General features: G+C 40.4%; 2 protein-coding genes across 13 annotated transcripts in view; both read right to left on the bottom strand.

Moving 5' to 3' along the window:
• Positions 1-13469, bottom strand: part of LOC120724318 (protocadherin alpha-C2-like) — a 213299-nt gene that overhangs the window by 167368 nt on the left and 32462 nt on the right. The window contains exon 1 of one of the 12 annotated variants that reach the window (XM_040016463.1): positions 10380-13466. The exons of 9 other annotated variants lie outside the window; for them this stretch is intronic. In XM_040016463.1, the coding sequence (XP_039872397.1) occupies positions 10380-12734 (2355 nt within the window). In that variant the 5' untranslated portion in view covers positions 12735-13466. 2 more of the 12 variants (XM_040016464.1, XM_040016454.1) reach the window with 2 other exon arrangements.
• LOC120724325 (protocadherin alpha-8-like) lies at positions 241-3220 on the bottom strand. Its single transcript, XM_040016475.1, has one exon. The coding sequence runs from the start codon at positions 2721-2723 to the stop codon at positions 264-266; it is 2460 nt and encodes an 819-aa protein (XP_039872409.1). The 5' UTR covers positions 2724-3220; the 3' UTR covers positions 241-263.

The following is a 13469-nucleotide window of genomic DNA, read 5'->3' as shown; positions in this document are numbered from 1 at the left end:
CACTTCTCGTATATTATTTGCCAGTATAAAATAATAGTCACCACATGCTTAGAGCAAGTCTTTCAACTAAACGCTCTCAAACCAGACTGCATGTAGCGTGGTTGGACTCGGGTATGACGTTCAGAGACGCTATAAGGCGTTATACTGACAAGGTACCGCCACCTTGTGAATATGTGTAATAGTACAATTTATGATATCAAGCTGACAAATAATTATGGCTACTGCATCACTAAACTGACGTGTTAGAGGTCATTGTCGAAATTCTATCCAAATCCAGTTTCACCACCATTGAGAATAATGACAAAAATCATTACTCGGAGTAGAGTAGGTAGAATACATGGCAACAAGTTATTACTCACCTCTTCAGGTGGGCGTCTTCTGTCTGGCATCACCAGAGTATTTGCATGGCTGCCCGAAACTATAGTAGATCCTATACTCATTCTGGGTCCAACAAGCATGTACTTCCTGTCTCCTGATCTGTACTGGATGCTGTGACACAGTGTCCCATCATAATCTGCCTTTTGTAAATACTTGGAAGTATCGTCTGTGGATTTGGAGCACTGCATCGCAATCAGCACGATGATGCTGATGAGAAAAAGTACAGAAACTGCGCCCAAAGTTATCACGAGGTAAAATATGACATTACTGTCCTCATTATCCTTTGTCGCACTTTTAACATCAGAAGCTGCAAAAGCCTCTTTGGGCTCCACAAGTTTGACAATCACAGTAGCTGTTGCTGAGAGAGAAACGTTGCCGTTGTCTTTGACCAGTATGATCAGTTTGTGCTCAGCCTCGTCTGTCTCTGTGAATGAGCGAAGTGTTCTGATCTGTCCTGTATAGCGGTCCAAAGCAAAGAGACTGTGGTCAGTCACTTCCTGCAGTGAAAAGAGCAACCAGCCGTTATATCCTATATCAGCGTCATAAGCTCTGACTTTAGTCACCAAGTGTCCTGCGTTGACGTTTCGGGGAATCTCCTCCACACCTTGAGCAGAACCGTTGGAGCTGAGTGGATACAGGATGACTGGAGCGTTGTCGTTCTGATCCAGGATGAAGACGTTGACTGTGACGTTGTTGCTTAGTGGCGGAGTTCCCGAATCTGAGGCAACAACTTGGAACTGGAAAGTTTTCAGCGATTCAAAATCAAAACTTTTCAGCGCTAAAATCTCCCCATTATCAGAATTGATATTAAGACTGTATGAAGAAAGTTTACTATTCTCTTTTTCGTCTCTCAGGATATGATATGAAATATGGGCATTTTCACCCTCGTCCTGGTCTGATGCCCTCACAGAAAACACTGAAACCCCTGGTAAATTGTTCTCAGTAACATAAAAAGTGTAAGGGTTTGCTGAAAACTCCGGCCTGTTATCATTCACATCCGATACAATAATAGTAATGCTTTTTACAGAAGTCAGCGAGGGTGTGCCTGCATCTTTTGCAACTATTGTTACATCATATATGGCCTGCTTTTCTCTATCCAGTGGCGATTTTGTACTTATGGAATACATGTTGTCGTGTGTTGAAGGTGACAATTTGAAAGGGACTTCTTCATTAAATGAGCAAATTACTTTCCCGTTAAGACCAGAGTCTTTATCGATAACACTGATTAATGCCACAGTAGTTCCCAGTCTTGCATCCTCGGGTATTGCCTTTGAAAACGAAGTGACCTCTATCTGAGGGGCATTATCATTCAAATCAACAATCTTCACCAACACACTTTTGTCTGTCCTTAACGGAGCCGAGCCTTTATCAGACGCTTGTATATCAATTTCATAGCTTTCCTCTGATTCGAAATCTAGCACATCTTGAATAATAATTTCACCGGTGTTTGGATCAACACGAAATAGTTCGCGTATCCTGTGGTTTACATTGCTACCTAAAGAATAGATAAGCTCACCATTTGATCCCTCGTCTAAGTCAGAAGCATTTACTTTTACTATTGTTGTACCGGTGGGAGTGTTTTCGTTCACAAGTACCGAGTACGTGTCTTCATTGAAAACTGGCATATTATCATTAACGTCTAACACATCGATAAATATTTCAGCTGTTCCAGATTTACTTGGCTTCCCTCCATCAATAGCTGAAAGAAGTAGCTTATGAATTTTCTTTGTTTCCCTGTCTAGCGTCTTGAGTAAAACTAAAATCGGTATTTTCCCCTCTTTTCCGCGATCTTTAACTTCTAATCGAAAGTGATTATTGGGACTGAGCTTATACTCTTGGACAGAAAACTGACCAACATCGGGGTCATGCGCTGCCTGCAGCTGGAGGCGCAAACCTGGTAAAACTGACTCCGAAATTTCGAGACGGTACTGTTTAACTGAAAAGCTAGGAGCATGATCGTTCACATCCTGAATCTCCACAGTCACATAATGAATTTCAAGAGGGTTTTCAAGCACTGTTTTTAGGTTGATCAAACACGCTGTGTTTCTCTCACAAACCTTCTCTCTGTCAATTATACGGTCAACATATAGTATTCCATCGTTTTGGTCCACGTGAAAAAATGACTCCGATGAACCCTCAACAATGCGACATCCTCTCTCTTTCAATGTATTCTTTTCCAATCCCAAATCCTTTGCTATATTTCCAACAGCAGTTCCTTCATTGACTCCCTCCGCAATGGAATATCTGATCTGCGCCGAAGCGCGGCTCCACACTAGAATAACTACAACAATGAAAGCGATCCACCGCAATTCGTCTTTTGATGCTCCAGGTTGTTTTCGCTCCATATTTAGGAGTTAAAAAATGTTCCTCTGTGATTTACAATACCGAGTTTTCCACGAGTTGAGAAAAATAATAAAAAATATTCATATCACCAGACAGGCTACCGTGCAGTATCAGGTTCACATAAGATGAATATATGCTCTAAATGAAGAGGAGGCATCGAGTGAAACCCATCCCACAAATAGGAGGTCCCATACTGCTGACAAAGAGCTTATCTTTAAACACTTTTCTGCTCAGATAGTGACACCAAGTGACTATCAAAGATTTTTTTTTCCCCCTGGATAATAGTACATGTTAAAGTATCTCATCTTTAAGTTGATACTTGCACTTGTGTTAAGAAGGACATGTCAAATTTCATGGTGTTAGGAAAGAAAGAAGAAGATAAATAGCGCGTGGTTTCAGCACCACTGACAGCATTAACCAACACCTCTAAATGGCAAATCAAGACAAGTTTGTTCTCAAACTCTACTAAAAGCAAAACTAGAGTTTTGGCCATTTAAGGCATCTTACCTCTTCAGATGTTCTTCTCTTGTCGGGAAGCACTAGAGTATTTGCATGACTTCCAGGGACTATAGTAGATCCTATACTCATCCTGGGTCCAACTAGCATGTACCGCTTCTCTCCTGATCTGTACTGGATGCTGTGACACAGTGTCCCATCATAATTAGTCTCTGGCAGATATTTAGAAGTATAGTCTGTGGATTTGGAGCACTGCATTGCAATCAGAACGATGATACTGATGAGAAAAAGCACAGAAACTGCGCCCAAAGTTATCATGAGGTAAAATATGACATTACTGTCCTCATCATCTTTTGCTGCACTTTTAACATCAGAAGCTGCAAAAGCCTCTTTGGGCTCCACAAGTTTGACTATCACAGTAGCTGTTGCTGAGAGAGAAACGTTGCCGTTGTCTTTGACCAGTATTACCAGTTTATGCTCAGCCTCGTCTGTCTCTGTGAATGAGCGAAGTGTTCTGATCTGTCCTGTATAGCGGTCCAAACCAAAGAGACTGTGGTCAGTAACTTCCTGGAGGGAAAAGAGCAACCAGCCGTTATATCCTATATCAGCGTCATAGGCTCTGACTTTAGTCACCAAGTGTCCTGCGTTGACGTTTCGGGGAATCTCCTCCACACCTTGAGCAGAACCGTTGGAGCTGAGTGGATACAGGATGACTGGAGCGTTGTCGTTCTGATCCAGGATGAAGACGTTGACTGTGACGTTGTTGCTTAGTGACGGAGTTCCCGAATCTGAGGCAACAACTTGGAACTGGAAAGTTTTCAGCGTTTCAAAATCAAAACTTTTCAGCGCAGTGATTTGTCCATTATCTGAATTCACATTTAGGAAAGCTGTGACGTCATTTTCACCACCTCCTCTCAGAAGATGATATGAAATAGCTGCGTTTTCATTTGCATCGTTGTCCGACGCGCTTACAGAAAATATTGGCGCACCTGCGAAGTTATTTTCTGACAGATAACACTGTAATGGGTTTTGCAGGAATTGTGGACTGTTGTCATTTACATCTGCTATCTGAATGCTAAGAATTTTAAAACTGGATAAAGTAGGCTCACCACAGTCTGTAGCTTCTATTGTAATATCATAATGTGACACCACCTCTCGGTCCAGAAACCCGCTAGTAACAATTGAGTAAGTATTTTCTTTATAGGATGGTTTTAAGTCAAAAGGAATGCCCTGAGTTATCCGTGAAATAATTTTCCCATTAACTCCAGAGTCTTTATCCGTTACACTGATAAGTGAAATAACTTTACCAGGCTTTGAATCTTCGGTTACTGTATTTGACAGTGACGTGACTTCTATTTCCGGTCGATTGTCATTGACGTCCTTAATTTTCACAATCACTCTACACCTGCTTGTTAAAGGAGGCGTTCCTTTGTCTGACGCCTGCACATCTAGTTTATAAACCTCGGAATCTTCAAAATCCAACCCTCCTTTCAGTGTAATTTCTCCGCTTACACTATCCAGTTCAAATATTTCATGAATTTTATGCGCTAATGTTTTACTAAGGCTATACTCTAATTCCCCATTTGTCCCTTCATCCGGATCTGTTGCATTTACGTTTGCAACAGTCGTTCCAACCGAAACGTTTTCAAATATTTCTATTTGATAAGTATCCTGTTTAAACGTCGGGCGATTATCATTAATATCAAGAACAGTAATGGAAACATTAAGCGTGCCTGATCGCGGAGGTTTACCTCCATCAACCGCGGTTACAAAGAGGAAATGTTCATGTTTTTTTTCTCTGTCTAGGGAATTCTTCAGAATTAGAAATGGTATTTTTTCCTCATCACTTTGACTAATCTCTATATCAAAGTGATCATTTGAAGATAATGAATATGTGCGGATAGAATTTATGCCAGCATCAGGATCACGGGCCGCATGCAGTTCCAATCGTGTTCCCGGGGATGATTGTTCTGCTACTTCAAAGGTTTGTTGTTTTTCAGAAAAACTCGGGGAATGGTCATTTACATCAGTAATTTCTACAGCTACATAGTGAATTTCCAGTGGGTTCTCTACAAGAATTTTTAGCTCTATCATGCAAGCACCACTTCCATGGCACAGTTCCTCTCTGTCGATTTTCTTACGAACCAGTAACACACCATTGTCCGGATTCACCTCGAAAAACGCATCCTTAGAGCCCGATACAACACGTAACAGACGATCAGCCAAAGAGGTTTTGTCAAGACCAAGATCCTTAGCAACATTTCCAACAATAGTCCCTTCTTTCATCTCCTCTGGAATCGAGTATCTCAGTTCAGCGAAAGCCTGCTCTCCAAAAATCAGCAGCAAAGACAAATGAAAAGCAAAGCAACAGCGGTTGCCTGTTCTGCTTCGTGTTCTCTCAGCCATCCTTCTCAAACAACACATTTACACATAAAACATATTTCTCTAGGAAGCTCAATTTATATATCCTTGGCTTTTCGTAAAGTATGTAAAGAAAACATATGGCACCGCCTCATCCGACTCACATCAGCTTTGCTATGAGGTATCAAACAAAAGCCTTCTTAGGGGAGGACCTAATTCCTTTATGGAATGCTCGGTGTAACAGTGACGCCAAGAGGACAACATTTTAGACGATTTATACTCTGAAAGGTTTTCCTATACATTAGTAACAACAGCCACATCAACATAAGTCAGCAGATAAACTCAAGTTGCAGCAAAAACACTATAATATGCTAAGGACAGGGCTCCGCCATCTTTACAGTCAGAGACTTTTTATTAGTCTCATGTGTCATTGAGAAAATAAACGGTGTATATTAGTGAACTCCGCCACAGTAACAATTTAACACGTCACGTCGGAAGGACGTACATGCAGGATTCGAGACAAAACGCTGCGCAATGTTTGCTTCTTCTTCTTTTCTTCTGCTTCTTCTTCTCTTTATTATTATTGTTGTTGTTTTTGTTTCTGTTAGTAACAGTAGTAGTGGGTGTTGTTGTATATATTTCTCCGATATTTCTACTAAAAGAAATCTTAAAACAAACAAACTCATAGGCCTTCTTTATATTGATAATGAAAGAAAACGTTATAGTATTGGTAATTATTCTGAATTTGTACACATTTTTGTATTGATATGGATACAAAAAGCAACTAACCCATTAATTCATTCATCATGAGTTATCAAAAGGTTTAATCTTGCAGACCAAATAACAGCTGACACATCTGAGCTGGATGCACAGTATGTTATATGTTAGTCTTACCTCCTCAGATGTTCTCCTCCTATCTGGCATCACCAATGTATTTGCATGGCTTCCAGGGACTATAGTAGATCCTATACTCATTCTGGGCCCAACTAGCATGTACCGCTTCTCTCCTGATCTGTACTGGATGCTGTGACACAGTGTCCCGTCATAATTAGTCTCTGGCAGATATTTAGAAGTATAGTCTGTGGATTTGGAGCACTGCATCGCAATCAGCACGATGATGCTGATGAGAAAAAGCACAGAAACTGCGCCCAAAGTTACCATGAGGTAAAATATGACATTACTGTCCTCATCATCGTTTGCTGCACTTTTAACATCAGAAGCTGCAAAAGCCTCTTTAGGCTCCACAAGTTTGACTATCACAGTAGCTGTTGCTGAGAGAGAAACGTTGCCGTTGTCTTTGACTCGTATGAGCAATTTATGCTCAGCCTCGTCTGTCTCTGTGAATGAGCGAAGTGTTCTGATCTGTCCTGTATAGCGGTCCAAAGCAAAGAGACTGTGGTCAGTCACTTCCTGCAGTGAAAAGAGCAACCAGCCGTTATATCCTATATCAGCGTCATAGGCTCTGACTTTAGTCACCAAGTGTCCTGCGTTGACGTTTCGGGGAATCTCCTCCACACCTTGAGCAGAACCGTTGGAGCTGAGTGGATACAGGATGACTGGAGCGTTGTCGTTCTGATCCAGGATGAAGACGTTGACTGTGACATTGTTGCTTAGTGGCGGAGTTCCCGAATCTGAGGCAACAACTTGGAACTGGAAAGTTTTCAGCGATTCAAAATCAAAACTTTTTAGCGCAGTGATTTGTCCATTATCTGAATTCACATTTAGAAAAGATATTACATAATTTTCACCACCTTCTCTCAGAAGATGATATGAAATAGCTGCGTTTTCATTTGCATCGAGGTCTACCGCACTCACAGAAAATATTGGCGCACCTGCGAAGTTATTTTCTGTCAGGTAACACTGTAATGGGTTTTGGGTGAATTGTGGACTGTTGTCATTTACATCTGCTATCTGAATGCTAAGAGTTTTAAAACTCGATAAAGGAGGCTCACCACAGTCTGTAGCTGTTATTATTACTTCGTATTCTGGTACAGTTTCTCGATCTAACACTCCCTTCGTGACCACGGAATATATGTTTTCCTTGTAAGAAGGTTTTAATTCGAAAGGTGCATTGTCGGTCATGTGTGTAATTATTTTTCCATTAAGTCCAGAGTCTTTATCCGTTACACTGATAAGTGAAATAACTGTGCCAGGCTTTGAATCTTCGGTTACTGTATTTGATAGTGACGTGACTTCTATTTCTGGTGCATTATCATTAATGTCTTGTATCTTTATTATTACTCTACACCTTCCGATTAATGGAGGTTGTCCTTTATCAGATGCTTCAACGTCTAGTTTATAAATCTCAGAATCCTCAAAATCTAATGCTACTTTTAGCGTAATTTGTCCACTTACACTATCCAGTTCAAATATCTGATAAACTTTACGCGCTAATGTTTTACTCAGGCTGTATTCTATTTCCCCGTTAGTGCCTTCATCTGGGTCTATAGCAGCTACAGTTGCAACAACAGCACCAACAGAGACATTTTCTTTTATTTCAATTTGGTAAGTCTCCCGACTGAATGTCGGGCGATTATCATTACTGTCAAGAACAATAACGGATACATTAAGCGTGCCAGATTTTGGAGGTTTACCTCCATCAACTGCTGTTACAGTTAGCAAGTGTTTATTCTTTTGTTCTCTGTCTAAAGATGTCTTCAGCACTAGAAATGGTATTTTGTCCTCATCACTTTGACTAATCTCAATATCGAAATGCTCGTTTGACGTTAGTGTGTATATGCGGATAGAGTTTATTCCAGCATCAGGATCACGAGCCGGGTGAAGCTGGAATCGTGTTCCCGGAGATGTATGCTCGGCTATTTCAAAGGTCTGCTCCTTTTCAGAAAAGCTGGGGGAGTGATCATTTACATCAGCAATTTCTACAGCAATATGATGCATTTCCAGGGGATTTTCAACAAGGATTTTTAGCTCAATGAGGCATGAACCGCTACCGTGACAAAGCTTTTCTCTGTCGATTTTCTTACGAACCTGTAAAGCCCCATTGTCCGGGTTTACCTCGAAAAACGCGTCCTTAAATCCAGAAACAACACGGAACCGACGATCAGTCAAAGAGGTTTTGTCAATACCAAGATCCTTGGCCACATTTCCAACAGTAGTTCCTTCTTTGACCTCCTCCGGAACAGAGTATCTCAAATCAGCCAAAGCCCGCTTTCCGAAAACCAGCAGCAGTGTCAAATAAAAAGCAACCCAGAAGCACTCACAGCATCGATACGGTCTTCCATTCCTCATTGTTGTCCAGTTGCACACGATGACACCTGAATCTGTTTCTATAATAATTATATTTGCGATTACTTCACGGTCTCATCCGACTCCCGTTTTTAGATATTATGCATTCGTTGCTGTGAACCACCAGACAAAAAGCTTTGTTAGGGGAGGGACTGTGTTTTTCTGGTCATTTATGTTATAGTGACACCAAGAGGACAACTCTGTATGTTTATTGCTGATGATTTTAAGTAAGGACCAGTACAGGTATGTATTTTATGTGCAAAATTTGTCACTAAGGACACTAGCGATAAAAGAGTTCTATCCACTTACTTAAGAATACGTGAGGTATTTCTTTCCCCTGAATTTCACCAGTTGAATTTTGTATTCATTTTTTAATAGTACTGAAGAAAGATTTAATTTTTCTGCTTTTACATAACAGTATATTAATCTGACACCCTACTTTGAATGGAACCGGCAACGCGCCACAGTATAGTTCAGCACTACAGACAGCGATAGCTGCTCTTGACCAGAGCCAGAGTTGCAGAGACATAGCTGCTCTCGTTACCAAAGATACCTGTAATTGTAACACCAACAGAAAGCGGAGGTTGACAAACGTAACCAGAAAATGTAACATAGTAATATCAAAAACTGTTCTCCTATTCACAAGAAACTATTCTGGTTATTGCAGCTTAGCTATAATATTGGTAATAGTATTGGTAATTAAAACCGTCTCAAAGGTAACTACAGTGAAAAATGAAAATGTAATCATGTTTTAAAGTACTTCATTTTCAAAAACACCACAATGCAAAGCGGGACATATACTACGTCATAATGATGACTGTTTTGCTGCAGTGTGATTTCAAGGAAACGGTAACACATGCAGCAATTGTATAACCTGAGTGTGACTAGATGAGTAACACTGCTACTGAGAACAAGCTACAAGCTAAGAACTGAATTAAAGTTGACTGGATCTTGAACAACCAATAGAAATTTAGTAATTTAACATTGTTCTAGTCTCTTCCCTCTTTCTCTCGGTTTACCCCATAAAAACTTGCTGATAACTTGCTCCAACAAATAATGGCATTAATCAATCATTGTGTTTCTTTAACATTCCTTCACCTGATAGCCTGATAGTTTTTTGGAACCATGGATAGCGATCACAGGCTCTCCCACATAACTTTAATTCCAAAAAGTAGCATATAAACAACTACCAAGAGAGACAGTAAAGGCTCCCAACACATGCTCAAAGAAATAAAAAGAAAGGGAAAAAAAAACAATCAGCACCAAGGGCAGCGAATAGTTCGCAAAACCACAAAGGATTGTTATTGTTATTGTTATTGTTATTGTTATTGTTATTGTTATTATGGCTTTATAATTTATCAGTGAATATGATCTAAAAAACAGCACGAAAACAGCTGGTGTTTAGCACATTGAACAGAGTGGCTCGGGAAGCGTACAAACTCCACCCAGCCAGACGAACCCAAACGTTCTTGCTTTGAAGTAATAGCGTGACCCACTGCACCATTATGCTACTTGCTGCCATTATAACTGATATTGTAAAGCAAGCTGAAAACGGAAAGGGAAAACGCTTTTACAAAAGGGTGTTAAGGTCTTACCTCTTCAGATGCTCTCCGCCTGTCGGGTAGAACTAATGTGTTTGCATGGCTACCCGGGACTATAGTAGATCCTATACTCATTCTGGGTCCAACGAGCATGTACCGCTTCTCTCCTGATCTATACTGGATGCTGTGACACAGTGTCCCATCATAATTAGTCTCTGGCAGATATTTAGAAGTATAGTCTGTGGATTTGGAGCACTGCATTGCAATCAGCACGATGATGCTGACGAGAAAAAGTACAGAAACTGCGCCCAAAGTTATCATGAGGTAAAATATGACATTACTGTCCTCATCATCTTTTGCTGCACTTTTAACATCAGAAGCTGCAAAAGCCTCTTTGGGCTCCACAAGCTTGACAATCACAGTAGCTGTTGCTGAGAGAGAAACGTTGCCGTTGTCTTTGACCAGTATGAGCAGTTTATGCTCAGCCTCGTCTGTCTCTGTGAATGAGCGAAGTGTTCTGATCTGTCCTGTATAGCGGTCCAAAGCAAAGAGACTGTGGTCAGTAACTTCCTGCAGTGAAAAGAGCAACCAGCCGTTATATCCTATATCAGCGTCATAAGCTCTGACTTTAGTCACCAAGTGCCCTGCGTTGACGTTTCGGGGAATCTCCTCCACACCTTGAGCAGAACCGTTGGAGCTGAGTGGATACAGGATGACTGGAGCGTTGTCGTTCTGATCCAGGATGAAGACGTTGACTGTGACGTTGTTGCTTAGTGACGGAGTTCCAGAATCTGAGGCAACAACTTGGAACTGGAAAGTTTTCAGCGTTTCAAAATCAAAACTTTTCAGCGCAGTGATTTGTCCATTGTCTGAATTCACACTTAGGAAAGACAATATATTATTTTTACTCCCTTCTCTCACAACGTGATATGAAATGGCTGCATTGTCGTTCAAGTCTTTATCCGTCGCGCTTACAGAAAATATTGGCTTTCCAGCAACGTTGTTTTCTGACAGGTAAACCTGTAGTGGATTCTGCGAGAATTGTGGGATGTTATCGTTTACATCTGATATTTGAATGCTAAGGGTTTTAAAAGTAGATAGTGGAGGATCACCACAATCCGTGGCTTTCATTGTTATTTCATAATAAGACACTTTTTCTCGATCTAAAAGTCCCTTGGTTACAACTGAATATATATTTTCCTTATACGAAGGCTTTAATTCAAAAGGCACGTCTGAGATTATGCTTGTAATAATATTTCCGTTCACTCCGGAATCTCTATCTGTTACACTGAGTAGAGAAATAACTGTGCCAGGCTTGGAGTCCTCGGATACTGAATTTGATAGTGACGTGATTTCTATTTCTGGTGGATTGTCATTAACATCAGTGATTTTTATGATGACTCTGCACTCACCCGTCAGTGGGGGTGTTCCTTTATCGGACGCCTCAATATCAAGTTTGTAAACGTCATTTTCTTCATAGTCAATCAATCCCTCTACTATAATTTCCCCACTTAACTTGTCCAGTTCAAATATGTCATACACTTTCTTCTTTAGAGTTTTTCCAAGGCTATATTCAACTGCTCCATTTAAGTTTTCATCTGGATCTGTCGCATTAATTTTAAATATTTTGGTGCCAACCAAAACGTTTTCTGGGACTGAAATTTCATAAATTTCCTTACTAAACATTGGGCGATTGTCATTAATGTCTAGAACAATAACGGTAACATTTAGGGTTCCGGATCTTGGAGGTTTAGCCCCATCAACTGCTGTAACCACAAGCGAATGGTTGCATTTTTGCTCTCTGTCCAGCGACTTTTTTAGGACTAAAAATGGTATTTTGTCCTCGTCACTTTGGCGGACATCTAATTCAAAATGATCGTTTGGTGTTAAGGTGTAGGTATGAATGGAATTAAGTCCTGCATCAGGATCACGAGCGGTGTGTAGCTGGAACCGCCTTCCCGGCAGTGTATGTTCGGCTATTTCAAATCTCTGATTTCTTTCGGAGAAATTAGGAGAATGATCATTTACATCAGTAATTTCCACAACTACATAATGCATTTCCAGTGGGTTTTCAACAAGAATTTTAAGCTCCAGTAAGCATGCGCCACTTCCTTGACAGAGAACCTCTCTGTCGATTTTCTTGCGAACATAGAGAGCACCATTGTCCTGGTTTACCTCAAAAAAGGCATCCGTATTTCCAGACACAACACGAAAACGTCGATCAGCCAAAGAGTTGATGTCAAGGCCCAGATCTTTCGCAATATTTCCAACTACAGTTCCATCTGCAACCTCCTCTGGAACAGTATATCGTATCTGAGAAAAAGCCTCCTTCCCAAAAAGCAGCAATACGGCCACATGAAAAACAAACCAGTAACCCTTCATCGTTCGTGATCCTGTAGTGATCTTCATAGCTATTTAACAGTACCTACATACACAGAAGCTCCCTGAGTCGACAAACAGCAGGTTATAGCATATTTCTAAAATATAAACCGTCCATCAGCTGGTGGGTTTGGTTTTAATACGCGATTTCCCCTCCTCAATCTGAAACAAAAGCCTTGAAAGAGGAGGGACGGAGTCATTTTTTTCTTCCGATGTAAGAGTGACACCCAGAGGAGATGTGTTACAAAACGTGATTCATATGATACATATATTTTGTCTTCTCTATATGCTTTCTTTCCGCCTTACAAATTAAAGCGACTGTACTATTTTTTCCTGCCATAGAACTTAATGCAATCGAAGAAGCATTAGGAAACATGGATCTGATAGTACTCAGATTAATTCTATAGGGATGAATTTCATTTTGACATACTTTGATCGCAATGGGCATCAAGTAGTTATACAGAGTTTCTTTCACACAGCGAATGTAGATGTGTGTTAAAACAACAAAGCTGATGTATACTGCCCATAAATTGACTAATTCTAGATTTAAAGCTGGGAACGTGTAAGACCCACGCGTCACAACTATACATTTCTTAACTTTTTTTCAACTTTGTAAGGGAAACTTCTCAAAAGCTGAGACCAACATAATTAAAAGGAAACGTGTATTTGTATTTGTATAGATGTTAAAATACCCCAGTAAGTACTGTTTCAGGGCGTCTGTTTGTGAAATAGAAATTAAACGAATTAAAAAATGATGGGCAACGT

The sequence above is a fragment of the Simochromis diagramma genome, unplaced genomic scaffold, assembly GCF_900408965.1.
Source record: "Simochromis diagramma unplaced genomic scaffold, fSimDia1.1 OVJJ01000685.1, whole genome shotgun sequence".
NCBI classification, from domain to species: Eukaryota; Metazoa; Chordata; class Actinopteri; order Cichliformes; family Cichlidae; genus Simochromis; species Simochromis diagramma.
This window is presented reverse-complemented; position numbering and strand designations above follow the sequence as displayed.

Bases quoted from the DNA above. Each gene is read 5' to 3' on its own strand.
- LOC120724325 (XM_040016475.1), bottom strand. From the start codon at position 2,723: ATGGAGCGAAAACAACCTGGAGCATCAAAAGACGAATTGCGGTGGATC.